Source organism: Neolamprologus brichardi, chromosome 14 (assembly GCF_056152115.1).
Source record: "Neolamprologus brichardi isolate AB-2024 chromosome 14, ASM5615211v1, whole genome shotgun sequence".
Lineage (NCBI taxonomy): Eukaryota > Metazoa > Chordata > Actinopteri > Cichliformes > Cichlidae > Neolamprologus > Neolamprologus brichardi.
Genome location: NC_142117.1, coordinates 29,078,993 through 29,093,072, shown reverse-complemented (window position 1 = coordinate 29,093,072; position 14,080 = coordinate 29,078,993). Strand labels below are relative to the sequence as shown.

General features: G+C 38.7%; 2 protein-coding genes across 2 annotated transcripts; one reads left to right on the top strand and one right to left on the bottom strand.

Moving 5' to 3' along the window:
- The first annotated feature begins 1,029 nt into the window (after positions 1-1,029).
- On the top strand, positions 1,030-8,932 carry LOC102778446 (dicarboxylate carrier UCP2-like). Its single transcript, XM_087851088.1, has 6 exons — positions 1,030-1,399; positions 3,398-3,605; positions 4,956-5,159; positions 6,516-6,617; positions 6,694-6,874; positions 6,955-8,932. Exons 1-6 carry the CDS (start codon positions 1,274-1,276, stop codon positions 7,052-7,054), a joined length of 921 nt encoding a protein of 306 aa, XP_087707214.1. The 5' UTR covers positions 1,030-1,273; the 3' UTR covers positions 7,055-8,932.
- Positions 8,933-10,956: 2,024 nt separating this feature from the next.
- On the bottom strand, positions 10,957-13,527 carry LOC148098943 (vacuolar protein sorting-associated protein 37D). Its single transcript, XM_087851725.1, has 4 exons — positions 13,420-13,527; positions 12,486-12,657; positions 12,323-12,396; positions 10,957-11,355 (listed from the first exon to the last, which is right to left on the bottom strand). Exons 1-4 carry the CDS (start codon positions 13,525-13,527, stop codon positions 10,957-10,959), a joined length of 753 nt encoding a protein of 250 aa, XP_087707851.1.
- Positions 13,528-14,080: the final 553 nt, after the last annotated feature.

Genomic DNA, 14,080 nt, shown 5'->3' with positions numbered 1-14,080 from the left:
CCATTGCTAGTCCACATCACCTCTTCACCTCATTATAGTAGCTGACATAACAGAAGGGCACCTGTACATATGTGTGGGTATTTATATGAGAAATGTGATACACATAATTGGCATCACATAAGTCAGGATAACTGGGAATATTTCTGGAATATGTGGTGGCAGTTAAAGTTGAACATTTGAACGTTATCAGAAGGGAAAAAACAGAACTGTGGTTTCGTTGATAATAACAACAACTATTTAAAAGATAAACAAATATGGAAGAGTGGGGAGGTGTGATCTCCAGACTTTAAACTTTTTAGATAGTGGTCCTACTGAAATATTAACACACCTACAATTCCTGTACATAGAGGGTTTAAATACATCATCCTAAAGATGTATGATAGCAGAAACATGAAACCTGAATCGATCTAAAAACAACCACATATCCATGATGCAACACCCAAATGACACTGCAGGGTAGTTTTGGGGATGTAACATAACTCAGTTAAAGTTAATCCTGAACCGTTTACTCCTGTACTGAGGATGTTGTGAGGCTCTGTTATACTTTGGGGGGCATTTTTATGCCATGGTTTGAGTCTTCTTGTCCCTCTTAGAGGAAAATGTCACCGCCAATCAAGAGAAAGTGCAATTTCTATAATAAAATACTATTATTTCATATTATTTCCCATGGCCTTCACAGTTATCAGATATACACCCACGTGAACTCCTGTGAGTTGGTGGTCGCCATTGCCATCATAAAAACACCAAAAGCAGGATTATTTCCCATAAGAATGGGAGGACATTATCCGTACTATGATACATAAAACTTTCCTGGTGACGCCTCAGCTCTTGTCCGCTGACACTGAAACTGTTTTTTATTTGAAAGCAGGTGGATTATGACGGAGAACACCGATAAAGAACAATCCGGGGTATTCCGCGCATGTGTGTGATGAGTATCTGGAGTTCAGGCAGGGCGGTGCAGCAGGTCTGTTCAAAGTCAGTAAATGTGGGCCAGGCTTCACTCGTCGGCTGCGCAGTCAGGTGTTTGTTGACATGCAAAGATACCGACTTTGTTCAGTTTGCTTTCGACTTCTTGTCGTGAGCGTTTCTGTGTAATGGCACAACGACGCTGTTCCCTTCAAACTCCAAACTTTCTTTTGCATGGAGCTTGACCTACATCGCTTTTATTCGTTTCCGTGCACGAAGGATGAAACGATGATTAGTCCTTCAATGCGCACTTTGTTATTTAAGTTTTGTTGTTGGTGAGGCTTGCTGTTGAGCTCAGGCACTGATCATGGTTGGAGGGAGAGCGGCTGATTTGGCGCCCACAACTGCTGTTAAAATCTTCTCAGCTGGAACAGCAGGCTGCGTGGCGGACCTGGTCACCTTCCCACTGGACACCGCCAAAGTCCGGCTGCAGGTGAGGCATCAGGAAGCCCCACCCGCCTCATGGTATTTGCAACTATAGCCACCTCAAAATATTCTCGCTAATTAAGAGCTTTATACTTTATAACAAAAAGTAACACAATTCAGAATATTAAAAAAAAGTGAAAAATTGGTGCACAGTGGGACACCCGCTCCCCTCGACCCGGCTCAGCTTATCGTGTAAGTGTTGTTTCCTGATTTCTTTCTTTCAAATGTTTCAGATCACCAAATTACCGAAACCCCAAAGTCCGTTTTTAACTGATGATTTGAGTTATTAAAGAAACAAGTGTAACGTGAGGGTTTACTTGATGGAATCTCCCTGAATAATTATGAACAGCACGATGGAGACAGATAACTGTCTTACCAGCCTCTTTACTCTCAGCACACAGCAACAACAAAAACCAACACTTCCTGTGTGCCGCCGTCATGAATACTTCACTGGGCTCGAGAAGCCAGGAAATGTTATACTCAGATCAATGCAGAAAAAAACAACTAGGTAGATATAACACATACTTATTACTGCTTTGAACATGCATGTGTAAACATTCAAATGTGTAAACATGTAAATACCAAAACAGGTAACCACCAAATAGCTGCATAACTAGCTCTATAACCCTTGTAAAACCTCTTTGTATATCAAATTACCTTTAAATTTACTTCCACATTTTACACAAGATATCCAAACCTACCTTGCCTTATGTGAAAATGCAAAATTTACTGTGACCACTCACATTTTTAAGAAAGCAAAGTTCAGTTTCACTAGGCACACCCAGGTGTGATTACTGCCAGTCTAAAAAGTGAAGTAGGCTAAAATATGACACAACTCAAAGAAACAAAAAAACAAAACATGTAAAGCAAAAAGTCACTGAAAGCTATCAGTCTGCAAAGGGTTACAAAGTCATTTCTAAGGCTTTGGGACTCCAGTGAACCACAGAATAGAACCCAGAACAACATCTGAAGAACTGCAGGCCTCACTTCAGCTAGGGTCAGAGGTATAGAGGTGATGGGAATGTGATGGTCTCGAGCTGCTTTGATGCTTCTGAGCAACTTGCCTCAGTTAATGGAACCATGAATTCTGCTCTCTACCAGAACATCCTGAAGGAGAATGTCCAGCAATAAGTTTGTCCCTTCAAACCCAAAAACACCTGAGTTATGCAACAAACACACTAGTGTTTTGTATCCTTGTCCTGCTCCTAAATGGTAAACTGACTGGTTCTTATATAGTGCTTTTTTACTCTGAGCACCTAAAATGCTTTACACAACCTCATTCACCCATTCAAGCAAGCAATATTTGCTATGCTTTTTCTATCTACAATTCACACACATTCATACTCCGATGGATGCATTGGAGAGCAACTTGGGGTTAGTATCTTGCTCAAGGATATTTGGCATGTAGACTAAAGCAGCCAGGGATGGAACCACCAATCTTCTGATTAGCAGATGACCTGCTCTAGCACCTGAGCTATAACCACCCAAAATGGCCTTGTCAAAGTAGGAACTGGCGTTATCAAACTCCAGACTGAAATCTTTTTGAAATGCTTGGGAGTTATTTGAAACAGGCTGTTAACGCCTGTTAAAAACAATGTGTTTTTTGTTTTTTTTGTTTTTTTACAGGCGTAACTAACAAATTTGCCAGTGAGTGTCAGTTTTCCCATAATCATTGAAGTTGCCATATCTGTCTAAGAGCATAAAAATAACATTTATTCATAATGTTACCACATGAGCATTTTTAGGATACTATAGATATAGATTATTGTCAGCCAATACAAGGTTACCTGTGTTTTGGCTGACTAGAAGATAAACTGCTTTTCATGTTGTCTAACTCCCTAGTTCAAGCATATGCTCAGAAATATCTCAACACGGGTGCATGTTACACAAATGTAACCTAACAATTAAGAAAGCAGCCTGATCACAGACATATGTGGACCTTTTCTCTCTAAGTGAGGCAGTGAGGCTAATGGCACACCTTGAACCTGTTATTATGTTTCTTCAGGTGCAAGGTGAATCCAAGCCCTTAGTGAAAGGCCAGAGGGCGGAATACCGAGGTGTGTTTGGCACCATCTTCACCATGGTGAAGACAGAGGGGCCAAGGAGTCTGTACAGCGGCCTGGTGGCAGGACTGCATAGGCAGATGAGCTTCGCCTCAATCCGCATCGGCATGTATGACACCATGAAGCAGCTCTACACCCGAGGCTCAGAAAGTACGTCTGCATCAAAACCACATCCCACAACTCAGTACACAGCAGATTACAGCCAGTGTACTCCACCTCAGGAGTTTCACAACCACCAAACAAATTTAGCCTGTTAAACCTGTTGCTGGTCTTGAGCTGGACTTTGTATTATTTGCCTTGTTTGGATGGATTTATTGTTTCTGTCCGATGTCTCTTTATGTTATAATTTAGATTTTTTTTAAACAAACCTTATAATGGTGAACTTTTAAAGCCAGGTTTCTATTGGTAAAAGAGATCTTAATTTACGGGACTTCCTGGTTAAAGTAAAAATAAACATAAAAAAAACCCCAAAAAGAGCTTCAAATACAATTATTTTATGAAGGACTCACTGTCTTATTGTTTTGATTAATAATTAAAATTATCACAGCTAAAGATGGTACAGATGGAAAACAGATAAAATCCTTGCAGGTGATCCAGATGTGCCAAAATTCCTTTACTGTGAGTTTGATGTCAGTGTTTCACAGCTTTTAGGAATTACATGCCAGTCGGCAGGTATAAACATGTAAGAAATTATGTTCAGAAAGAGACGTTTAACTGATGTTTAGAGCAGCTGGTTAGTTTAGATTTTTTTAAGATTTCTTAAGGGGCTAATGAGCTCAAACACTCCCTTCCTAATATCTGAAAATAAACTTCAGAAATTGAAAAGTCCTGATCATCTAACCGCAAATCAGACTCAGACTAAAATGAGTATAAGTCTAAACCGTAATTGCCTGAACTTGTTTTGCAGAAAATGCCTCCATGATGTAAGCCATGGAGAAAAAATGTCCTCTTTCAAGGAATGTGTTTATGCTGGAGGCCTCACCTATTCTAACTATGTCGCTGTGGCATTATTAAGCAATCCAGATTTCCACCCAGATCAACAAAACTTCAGAAGTTAGAGACACAACAACACACCCGCTTGTTCTCATTTCCATGTCCAACCCTCTCTTTCAATTTTTCTCTGGTTTTTAGACTCTCCCAAAGGCATAAGGACATCTGCTTGACCTTGATGAGGACATCTCCAAACTATAATCTCTGGCCTAGCTTGTTGCTTTATTTAGTGAAATTATCAATTAAACCAGTTTGAATGAATAATGTTCTACCAAAGAAAACAGTGTATGTCTACCCCAGTAGGAAATGATGCTTGAAACCTGAGAGAAGAGGATCTACCAAATAGAAAGTGAAATATTAACTCGCTTCATATTAAAAGCATAACTGAAATATTTTGTGCATCCAGATTTTACTATGATTATCCACACTGCACCAAGTTTGATCTCTAATTGCTGTGTGTGTCTTTGTTTGAGGCACCAACATGTCATAAATCTATTGCTTGCGTAACAGATGCTGGACTCGGGACTCGACTGCTGGCAGGTTCCACCACAGGAGCGATGGCCGTGGCGTTTGCTCAGCCCACTGACGTGGTGAAAGTCAGGTTCCAGGCTCAGGCCCGGCAGCCTGAGAGCGGCTCTGTCAAGAGATACAGCAGCACGACTGATGCCTACAGGACCATTGCCAGGGACGAAGGTTTTAAAGGCCTCTGGAAAGGTATATTAAAATACACTCCACAGGGTTTAGGTGTTATTATTGCACAACATGACATCCCTAACACAGAAGCAGTCATCCTGTAGCAGTTATGACTTATATCATTATATTTCTTATAGATTGCCACAGGGATGATTCATGTTAGCCTCTGAGCTGTAACATCATGGTCAACAAAAAGGAAAAAGCAAAAAGCAAGGGTTTAGGGTCATGTTAAAAGGGAGGGAAACAAAAGTAAAAATCATACTTACACAAGTTAGTGGCGCTTTTATGGTTTCTGCAGCCTAACACTTATGTTAGGTCACAAATTAGACCACAGGTGACTGACTTCAACTGACTTGTCCCCAGAATTTTACGGAGTCTTCTGTTGGCCGAGCACCTTCTCAGAGAAACCGGCTGCCTTATGTGCAGATTTTATGTTGCAAAACAAAGATGTGAAGCTTGCGTTACTTCAGGCACATGACAGAGAGCCCACAATAACCTCAGCATAAATCAGCACATTGAAAAGGGGAACCACAGTCTTTTTCAGGTGTTCATGAAACTACTGTATGTTTGGGAAAATACTGTGTGGCTCCAGAAAAAAAGTGCTTCCTCTATTGACTGACAAAACCACACCAAGTGATTTGAATTTGTTTTGGTGAAGAAAATTTATAATAATAAAAAAAGGGCTTAAAACTACGTTAGCTGCTTGCAACATAACAGAACTGAACAAACTCCCTGGAATTGTTGGTAATCAAAGCACAAGGTTTTTCCCAAGTCATTACATTTCTATGTGCTTTTTTTAATCAGTGTGGATTAATAGTTCAATATATGCATTTTTTGTGTCCTTTAACCATTAAAACTAGAATTAATTTAGACAATGCTTCAAAGCAATGGTCCAAACACAGCAAGTACCCAGAGATGTTACCACGATGGCTATTGAATGGCAAGACTTGCTTCTAGAGGGACTTGTGGATATTTTTTTAAATTAGCAGCCAGTGAAACTTCTACATGATCATTGTTTTCTCCCCCTGAAAGCCCTAAATAAGTTGCACAATACATTTTTAAGGAATAAGCAAATATGCCACAAATTTAAACATATATATCCAAAGTATTTACTTTTGTCTTTTATCTTCTCACTCCATTTTTTGAAAAAAAATTGCAAATTTCTGCTGATAATGACATGAGTGTGCTGCTGAAACTGATTTAAAATGAGATGCTGTTAACTGTTGATATCTGAGGCCGGTAGAAGAATTTCTTCTTTATAGCAAAGGGAAAATCATGACTGACTTTCATGACTGTTTGATGACAGCGCAGGATGTTTTTTAAGACTGAGTTCACCAGAGAAAGAAAAGTGTTCCTATATGTTTGCTGTTCTTACAGGTTGTCTTCCAAATATAACTCGTAACGCCATCGTAAACTGCTCTGAGCTTGTGACCTATGACATAATGAAAGAGCTCATCTTGAAGTATAACCTGATGACAGGTAAGTGCAAATCTTTCTAACTCTCTCTCCAGCGTCGTGTTTGTTTGTTTAAATAACAAATCAGTTTTTCCTGCAGACAACATGCCGTGCCACTTCACCGCAGCATTTGCAGCCGGTTTCTGCACCACGATTGTAGCATCCCCTGTGGATGTGATAAAGACACGCTTCATGAACTCAGTGCCTGGGCAGTACAGCGGTGCTGTTAACTGTGCTATAACCATGCTGATTAAAGAAGGACCAACAGCTTTCTACAAGGGGTAAGGAATGTATTTTTGAAAATTAAGCATGACAGAGTGACTCCTACACACATTCTTGTTTCATCTGATTTCTTTCAAAGCTTTGTGCCCTCATTCCTTCGCCTGGGTTCCTGGAACATTGTGATGTTTGTGAGCTACGAGCAGATAAAGAGAGCCGTGATGAGGTTTCAGCAGTCCTGAAAATCTTTTCTCGGACCTGTTTGCCTGTTGGTTTGATACTGAAGCCATTGTAGCACAGTTATTGTTGTTGGTTTAGACCAGCGGTCCCCAACCCCCGGGCCTCGGACCGGAACCGGTCCGTGAGTCGTTTGGTACCGGGCCCCGAGAGGTGTGAAATGTATAGTTTTCAGGGTTTTTATCGGTTTTCAGCGTTATTTTGTTATCGTTTTTATCGTTTATTCGGTTTTCCTTGGTCTTTTCACGTGTGTTATGAATAAATTTTCTTTTTTTTGGTACCGGTACTAGTTTTATTTTGTTGTATTTATCCGCGACACCTTAAAGGCCGGTGCATGAAAATATTGTCGGGCATAAACCGGTCCGTGGCGCAAAAAAGGTTGGGGACCGCTGGTTTAGACCTTTTCATCCTCAGGAATAAAAAATGCACATCTAACAAGGTCAAACCCCAAAGAGAAACTGCAGTGATGATTGATTTTTTTAAAAAAACATTTATTTAAATATTTAATAATTCTTTTCATATATCTCCAAAAGCCCTCTTTTCACACGAGGCATTTTAATGTTTACTGGCACACTTAAACAGACGCACAAGACAAGATGCCCACAGTGCATTCTTTAAGTTGTATCTTTCTTAGGCAAGTGTATGCATTCATTGCCTTTGCTTCCAAGTGTAGTAATACACGCATGAATGGAGAAGCACAAAGCTGAATTTAGATGTGTAAGGTAACAAATGACTGTTGGATATATACTGAGAGAACAGGTCGAACATGTTTCTGAGGCTGTAAAAAAGAATACAGGAAGTGCAAATGTATGTAAATATGTAGCCCAGAGTAATTATCCCATTTCATACTGAATTTTTCCAAAGCATACAAATAACACCTTTTGGAATGAGCAGCTCCTATTTTTATTTTTATTTTATTTCATGGATAAGGTAGAAATGTTTGTTTTATGTTAGGCCATGATTGAAACTACTGAGATAACTTGTATGCTCTACTCACACTCTTCAGAAAGGCCTGTTCCTGGATACTAGAGAAAAGGGCAAATTGTTTATTATAACTGCAGATTTAGGAGGAACAACAGCTTTCATTCTGGTTATGTAATGGTGGGCCAGCTCTATATCATCCTGAGGTGCATGGACATTTGCCCAACCAATCTACCTGTGTTTTGTAGGAGGTAAATCAGGAGTAAGGGTGTTGAGCAAACTGTTGTGGTTTGCAATAAGTCGCTCATTCTCAGTGGGTGCTGGATAATGATGACCAAAACAAATAGGCCTCTTTTTAGTTACCGTGTTCAATAACCTTTTGCTTGGTGGCTTTGAACTCACCATCTTCTCTGGTCATATGACAAGTTATGCTAAATGTTATTATTTCAATATCTGCTCAGAATGCATAGATATATAATTCCGACACATTTTTATACCTTTATATAACTCAGATCAGTATTGTGACAGATGAGATTAAATGGGTTACATTAAATCCGACATAATATTTGTTTTCTAAAATTTCTCAGTCTTCATTGAAAACTTGAACACAGCACTCATAGCATATGTTTGCTCACTGGGTTTACGCTACTGTGGGAAAACTCCCTGTAAGCCTCATATATTTTCTGTATTTTGGGTAAAATTATTGCTTTGTGACTTTTGTTGGGTTTTTTTAAGTGAATGTATTGCTGGGTCAGGGATTTTTATCTCTTAACCTCTCTCTAACCTCATATACGAGGTTGACTGTGTGTGAGTTAGACTCTATGTATAAGTATACTGGTTCACTTGGTCTGTTGCACTTGTATGCCTGTCAATTATGTCTAATGTATGGTTTATGCTTTGACAAACTGGACTGTCCTGTTTAAAGTTTTAAAAATATGAATAAAATGTAGATGAAATAAGAAGGCAGTAAATAAAAGGACAACATTTTCTATAGGGGGGCAAATGTTGACCCACGCACATACACAATGAACCTCATCATGTGTTACTATATACCTGCTGTACTACTGGATGCTGTTACAGATACTCTTCTGTATAATCCCCCATGAGACCTTTCAGGGAAACAATACAGAGATAAAACACCACCTTAGTGTGAGATTCAAGCCAGTAAAAGACTTCAGGCTAGAGGATGCAAGCTCCAACAAATATTTTATGATAGTTCATCTTTCTTATGCCATTTGTATCATTCTTGGTGTGTATACAAGCTTATTAACAAAAGTATCCACATATTCAAACATAATCGAGTTTCCTGCCAAACAATGCAGAGACACGGAGGTGAACAGCACAAAACAACCAGCTGACAGACAAGAAAATTGCCCAGTTTGAGTCTTGCAGGACAAAAGACGCTGCTGACAAAGATGAAACTGAAGTCTGTGCTGGAACAAAAGCCCGTATACATGGTCCACCTTGCTAATCATCTCCATGGCTGAACTGGTATGGCAAAGTGTGGTGGACCACATGGCACCCTGGCTAACCCTAATGTCTGCTCAGGCGAGTCCATGTTGAGCCAAAGCAGGACATGGACTCGTTGGTCTTTTATCAAAAGACTTTGAGCGTGGACATCATCATGAAGGAAGCGTTGTTTGTGCTCCTTCTCTGACCTTGGCAGGAGTCTCTGGGCATAAATGGCTGCAGGTATCGAGTGTCAGTGAGCAGTTCAAGTTCACCAGAGAAAACATTACTGTGTTCTAACCAGTTTATAATTACTGACAGCGTTTACAGTAAAATCACCTTAAGTTAAAACTCTGTAATCAAAATGATCAAAGTTTGTTACTTGGAAACAAAAAACAAACTTGCTGATGTCCTTTGCATTGATTTGGTTACATGCCAACATCCACCGCCTTCTTATTTAAACAGGCTAAAAGCTCAGAAGCATGTGTCTGTGTTTGTGTATCATCTGCTACTGTTACCAAATTACCATTTTTCCTCCTGTTATTGTTGGTGTGGTTTACTATGTTAAAATAGTATATCTGCAGTGTATGGTTCTATGGACACTTGTTTCCAGCACTGAATGAATAAAACTTTTTCATTATGAATGGCATTTTTTTTTTCAGTTGTGGAAACAACCTCCATATCGATCACCTGAAATCATGTATCATGTGCAAGCAAAACAAAACTTTAGAAAAAGTAAACGGGGCATTGTTCATATGCCTTTGTAATGACTTCAGATGCACACAGCCACCTTTAAATGAATAGAAAAGAAGTCAGCTAGATGAGTTGAATTTTGCCCTCTAGACAGAACTGTCATCAACATCAGTTAAAAAGTGCTTCAAAAGATACCTTTGCGTAAGCTCAGCAAGAGTGTTTTCTCATAATATTCCACTAATGGCACTAGCATTAAAAGCTGAGTGGTATCCATTATATGCTGGCTGTGAGTTAAAGACACAGATCTGGTGTGCAAAAGATTAAAAAAAAAGAAAAGAAAACGCTACCTTTCAGGATTTCAAGGTCTTCATAGAGTTGTGAGGCTTCAAAAAATGTGTAACTCAAAGTAAAGCAGCAGAGTAAATACATTAGGAACTGTTTCTGAGGGGAGTTGGATGATCCCCCTCCAAAAAAAACAACAACAAAAAAAACAAATAAAACTCTGAGCTATGAAGCGCTTTATCTTTAGTCACTTTGCATTTGGTAGCTTCTTTAAAATGTCCATGTTAAGTTTGTTGAGGATGATTTAAGTGGCTGGTCAGTCATCAGTCCAAACAAACTGAAAATTAACTAATTCCGGTCCCTGCCCAGTTAACTAGTGGTCTAGTCCCCAAAGAACCCCTTTCTGCAGAATAAACAATAAACCTGCTGAGTTTTTTTTTTCTGATATAACTGAATATATTCTTCTACCCATGCTTTACTGTTTTTCAATATTTATTTTATTTATTTATTTATTACAACAAACACATTAATCCAGACTAAATTTGATTAAAAATCCATGACTTCAGTGCGGTGCTGGTTGGTGCCTCCTCGGCTGCATGTTCAGTGGCTGAAGACGGTTGGGTTTGCGGCCTCGGAGGTGCACTCCCATTCGAAGGAGCTCATCCTCATCAGAGCAAAACAGCGAAGGCTGGATACAGGGCACAGTGTTTATGTGGGCGCCAAGCACCAGTAGGAATGGAGGTAAGACAGCAGCTGTGGTCAAACTGACCTGCTCAGGAAGGCCCAGAGACAAATAGTGAGCCTCACTGAGCCTTTGTGCTGTTTTTGTTTCATTTCGGATTATCTCCTGCAGGTTCTTCATCAGGACCAACCTGATGTGGTGGAGTTTCTGTGAGCTCACAAAGAGCTCCAAAAAATCTTGTATTGCTGTCTTTCCATCTGTAAACCTCTGAAACAGTAGCTGTGAGACAGAAACACATACAGAAGGCGTTTTGCAGCACATTAGAGCACAACTTGGCTCCAGCATCAATCTGAAATGTTTATGGGTATTAAACTGGGAAAAATTTAGCTTGCTGTTGATATATATTTGGAAACTGACACAAGTTTTTTTTAAAACTGTTTAATGAAACATATTCCAATGGCAGTTATATAATGGACATGAGCATATTGTCTAGACTCTTAGCTTTCATTTGAGGTATCAACATTCAAATTGGATGAAGGGTTTAGGAGTTTCAGCTCCTTAACATGTGCCACCCTCTTTTAAAAAAAACCCAAAAGTAATTGGACAATTGACTCAAAGTCTATTTCAAGGGCAGGTGTGGGCAATTCCTTCATTATGTCATTGTCAATTAAGCAGATAAAAAGCCTGGAGTTGATGTGAGGTGTGGTGCTTGCATTTGGAAGATTTAGCTGTGAACAGACAACATGGGTCAATGCAGCTCTCCATGCAGGTGAAACAAGCCATCCTTAAGTTGCTAAAATAGAAAAATTGTGGTATTGTACAAAACTAAAATTAGAAAAACATTGTCTCTGTCCAAATACTTTTCAACCAAACTCTATATATTTATTGTGTTTTTAGGATTGTTTTTATAATGGGATAATAGTTTGCCACAACTTTGCCAGACAGAGTGAACATATTGAGCCAATGCAGGGATATTACTCCTGAATTAATATAAGTGTGAAAAAAACAAAAGAATCCTATGTTTTGTTTATTTTTTTATTTACTTGGCAAACCTTTTATTCCTACAGATCTTGATCCTGCAGATCTTTCTGATGTAATCCAGTGAGATTTATTTACTATCGTCTTATTATCAACAAGGTATTTGAGTGTGTGACGTACCGTGACAGAGTTGATTAAAGAAAATACTTCACTGATCACAGATCAACAAAGTGGCTCTGCAAATAATTAAAAAAATTTTTTTCCTCACCTCAGACTCCTCCTCTGCATGTCTGATCTTGTTCAGGAGACACCAGTGAGCATAATGAACACTGTATTTTTCTGCTATAGTGAGAAATTAAAGTGTTTCAGCATGTTGTTTAAATAGTTTTTGGACAGGCAAAGAAAATCAGACCAGAAGGGATTTCACTTACCGAGTTGATCTTGTTTGGCCTGAATGATGCTTCTGAGTTTCTTCAGCTCCTTGTACTTCACTGCAAGCAGCAGCTTTGCATCTCTAAACTTGGGTTTCTGGGTAAGATTGACTTTGGCCAGCTTTTGATTTGAAATCCGTGTCTTTTGCGCAGCCTGCTGGAGCCTCTGAAACTAAAAAAGCACCACATCTTGTTTTAGAAACAAGAAATGAATTAGTGCTGTGCTTTTCCCCCATATGTGCAAAAGTAAACAACAGCAGACCCGAGATGTTTGATTGATTAATCAACTGGGAGGAATGTATTAGTCGCTATTATAATGTTTGTTTAAATCTCTTTTTTAAAGCAATAAATATTAAATACTTGATAGTCAAAGATTATAAAATGGAAGAGGTTCTACTGTGAATTTATAATGAAAATAATAATTAGTTCCAGCCCTGCATTAATGATTTTATAACACTGACGAATAGTAGGACATTGACAGGGACCATTTTTATGTAGCAAGTATGAATACTTTTAATATTTCTTAGAGTATTTTACTGTGTGCCATTAGTACTTCGAAGAAGCAGAGTAACCTACTTAACACATTTACCACCCAATGCCCTCAATTAACGATGTTGGTAATTACGAAAATAAATTTCTCTGTCTTTATTTACATGTGTGCACATTATATTTGTAATTTTAACATATAATTATTGTTTTTATCCATCAATTTTGGAATAAATTTGGAGTAACAAATTCTAAAGCATATTAACATTTTTCTTTTTATTAAGATGCCAAATTACAGTTATTCACTTCACTTAATTACTTCTCGGAGATCTCAAGGGTGCAGGCTCAAATTTGGGAAACGTGGTCTAATGAATTTGTTAAGCGCTGCACTTTTAAAAGAATCCGAATACTTCTTATTCGTGTTAGTTTAAACATCTTTTTCACTCACCTTTTCACTGCTCCTGACCATGTGAGTTATTTTGTCCTCGTCTTCCAGCAGCTCTCGCAGCTCTCTCGTTCTTCGGACGCCGAAGTGAAACTGAACCGGCAGAGACATGCTGACCGTCCGTGCTGTGGATGCTCTCTGTCTCCTCAGTATAACACCTGCTGGCTCCTGAAGCGTCCTTCGGGAGCTGTTGATGCTGCATTCAAAGACAGTCGGAGGTTATACTACTGCAGAACTTGTGGAAGTAAACCTGAATCTTCCTTTGAAAGTTTGACATCCTGGAGAAAGAAATGTTTTGTATTTTTTTTTTTTTTTGTTGTAATTTTTTTTAAGTCTGCCGAAAGTAGCAAAGTTAAACTAAAACATATTTATGTTTTAGTTTAACTTTGGTAAATTGATAAAAATGCTTCTTTAATCTTGTGTGAACCTTTCACACAAAAAGGTCTGTGTGGTTTTCTTTAGGAGTGTCTTAAAACTGAGTTTGAATGTGTAAAAACCTGAAACACATCATCTATTAATGAATCAAGGACTTGGGGAAAAGCCTTTGAAGATAATGCTGGTAGTTATTTATTCTTGTCAATAAATTACATAAATAGTTTCCTTGCCATGTTTAATATTTGTTCAAGATGAGTTCTAGAGAATTTCAAAATAATTTAAAAGAATT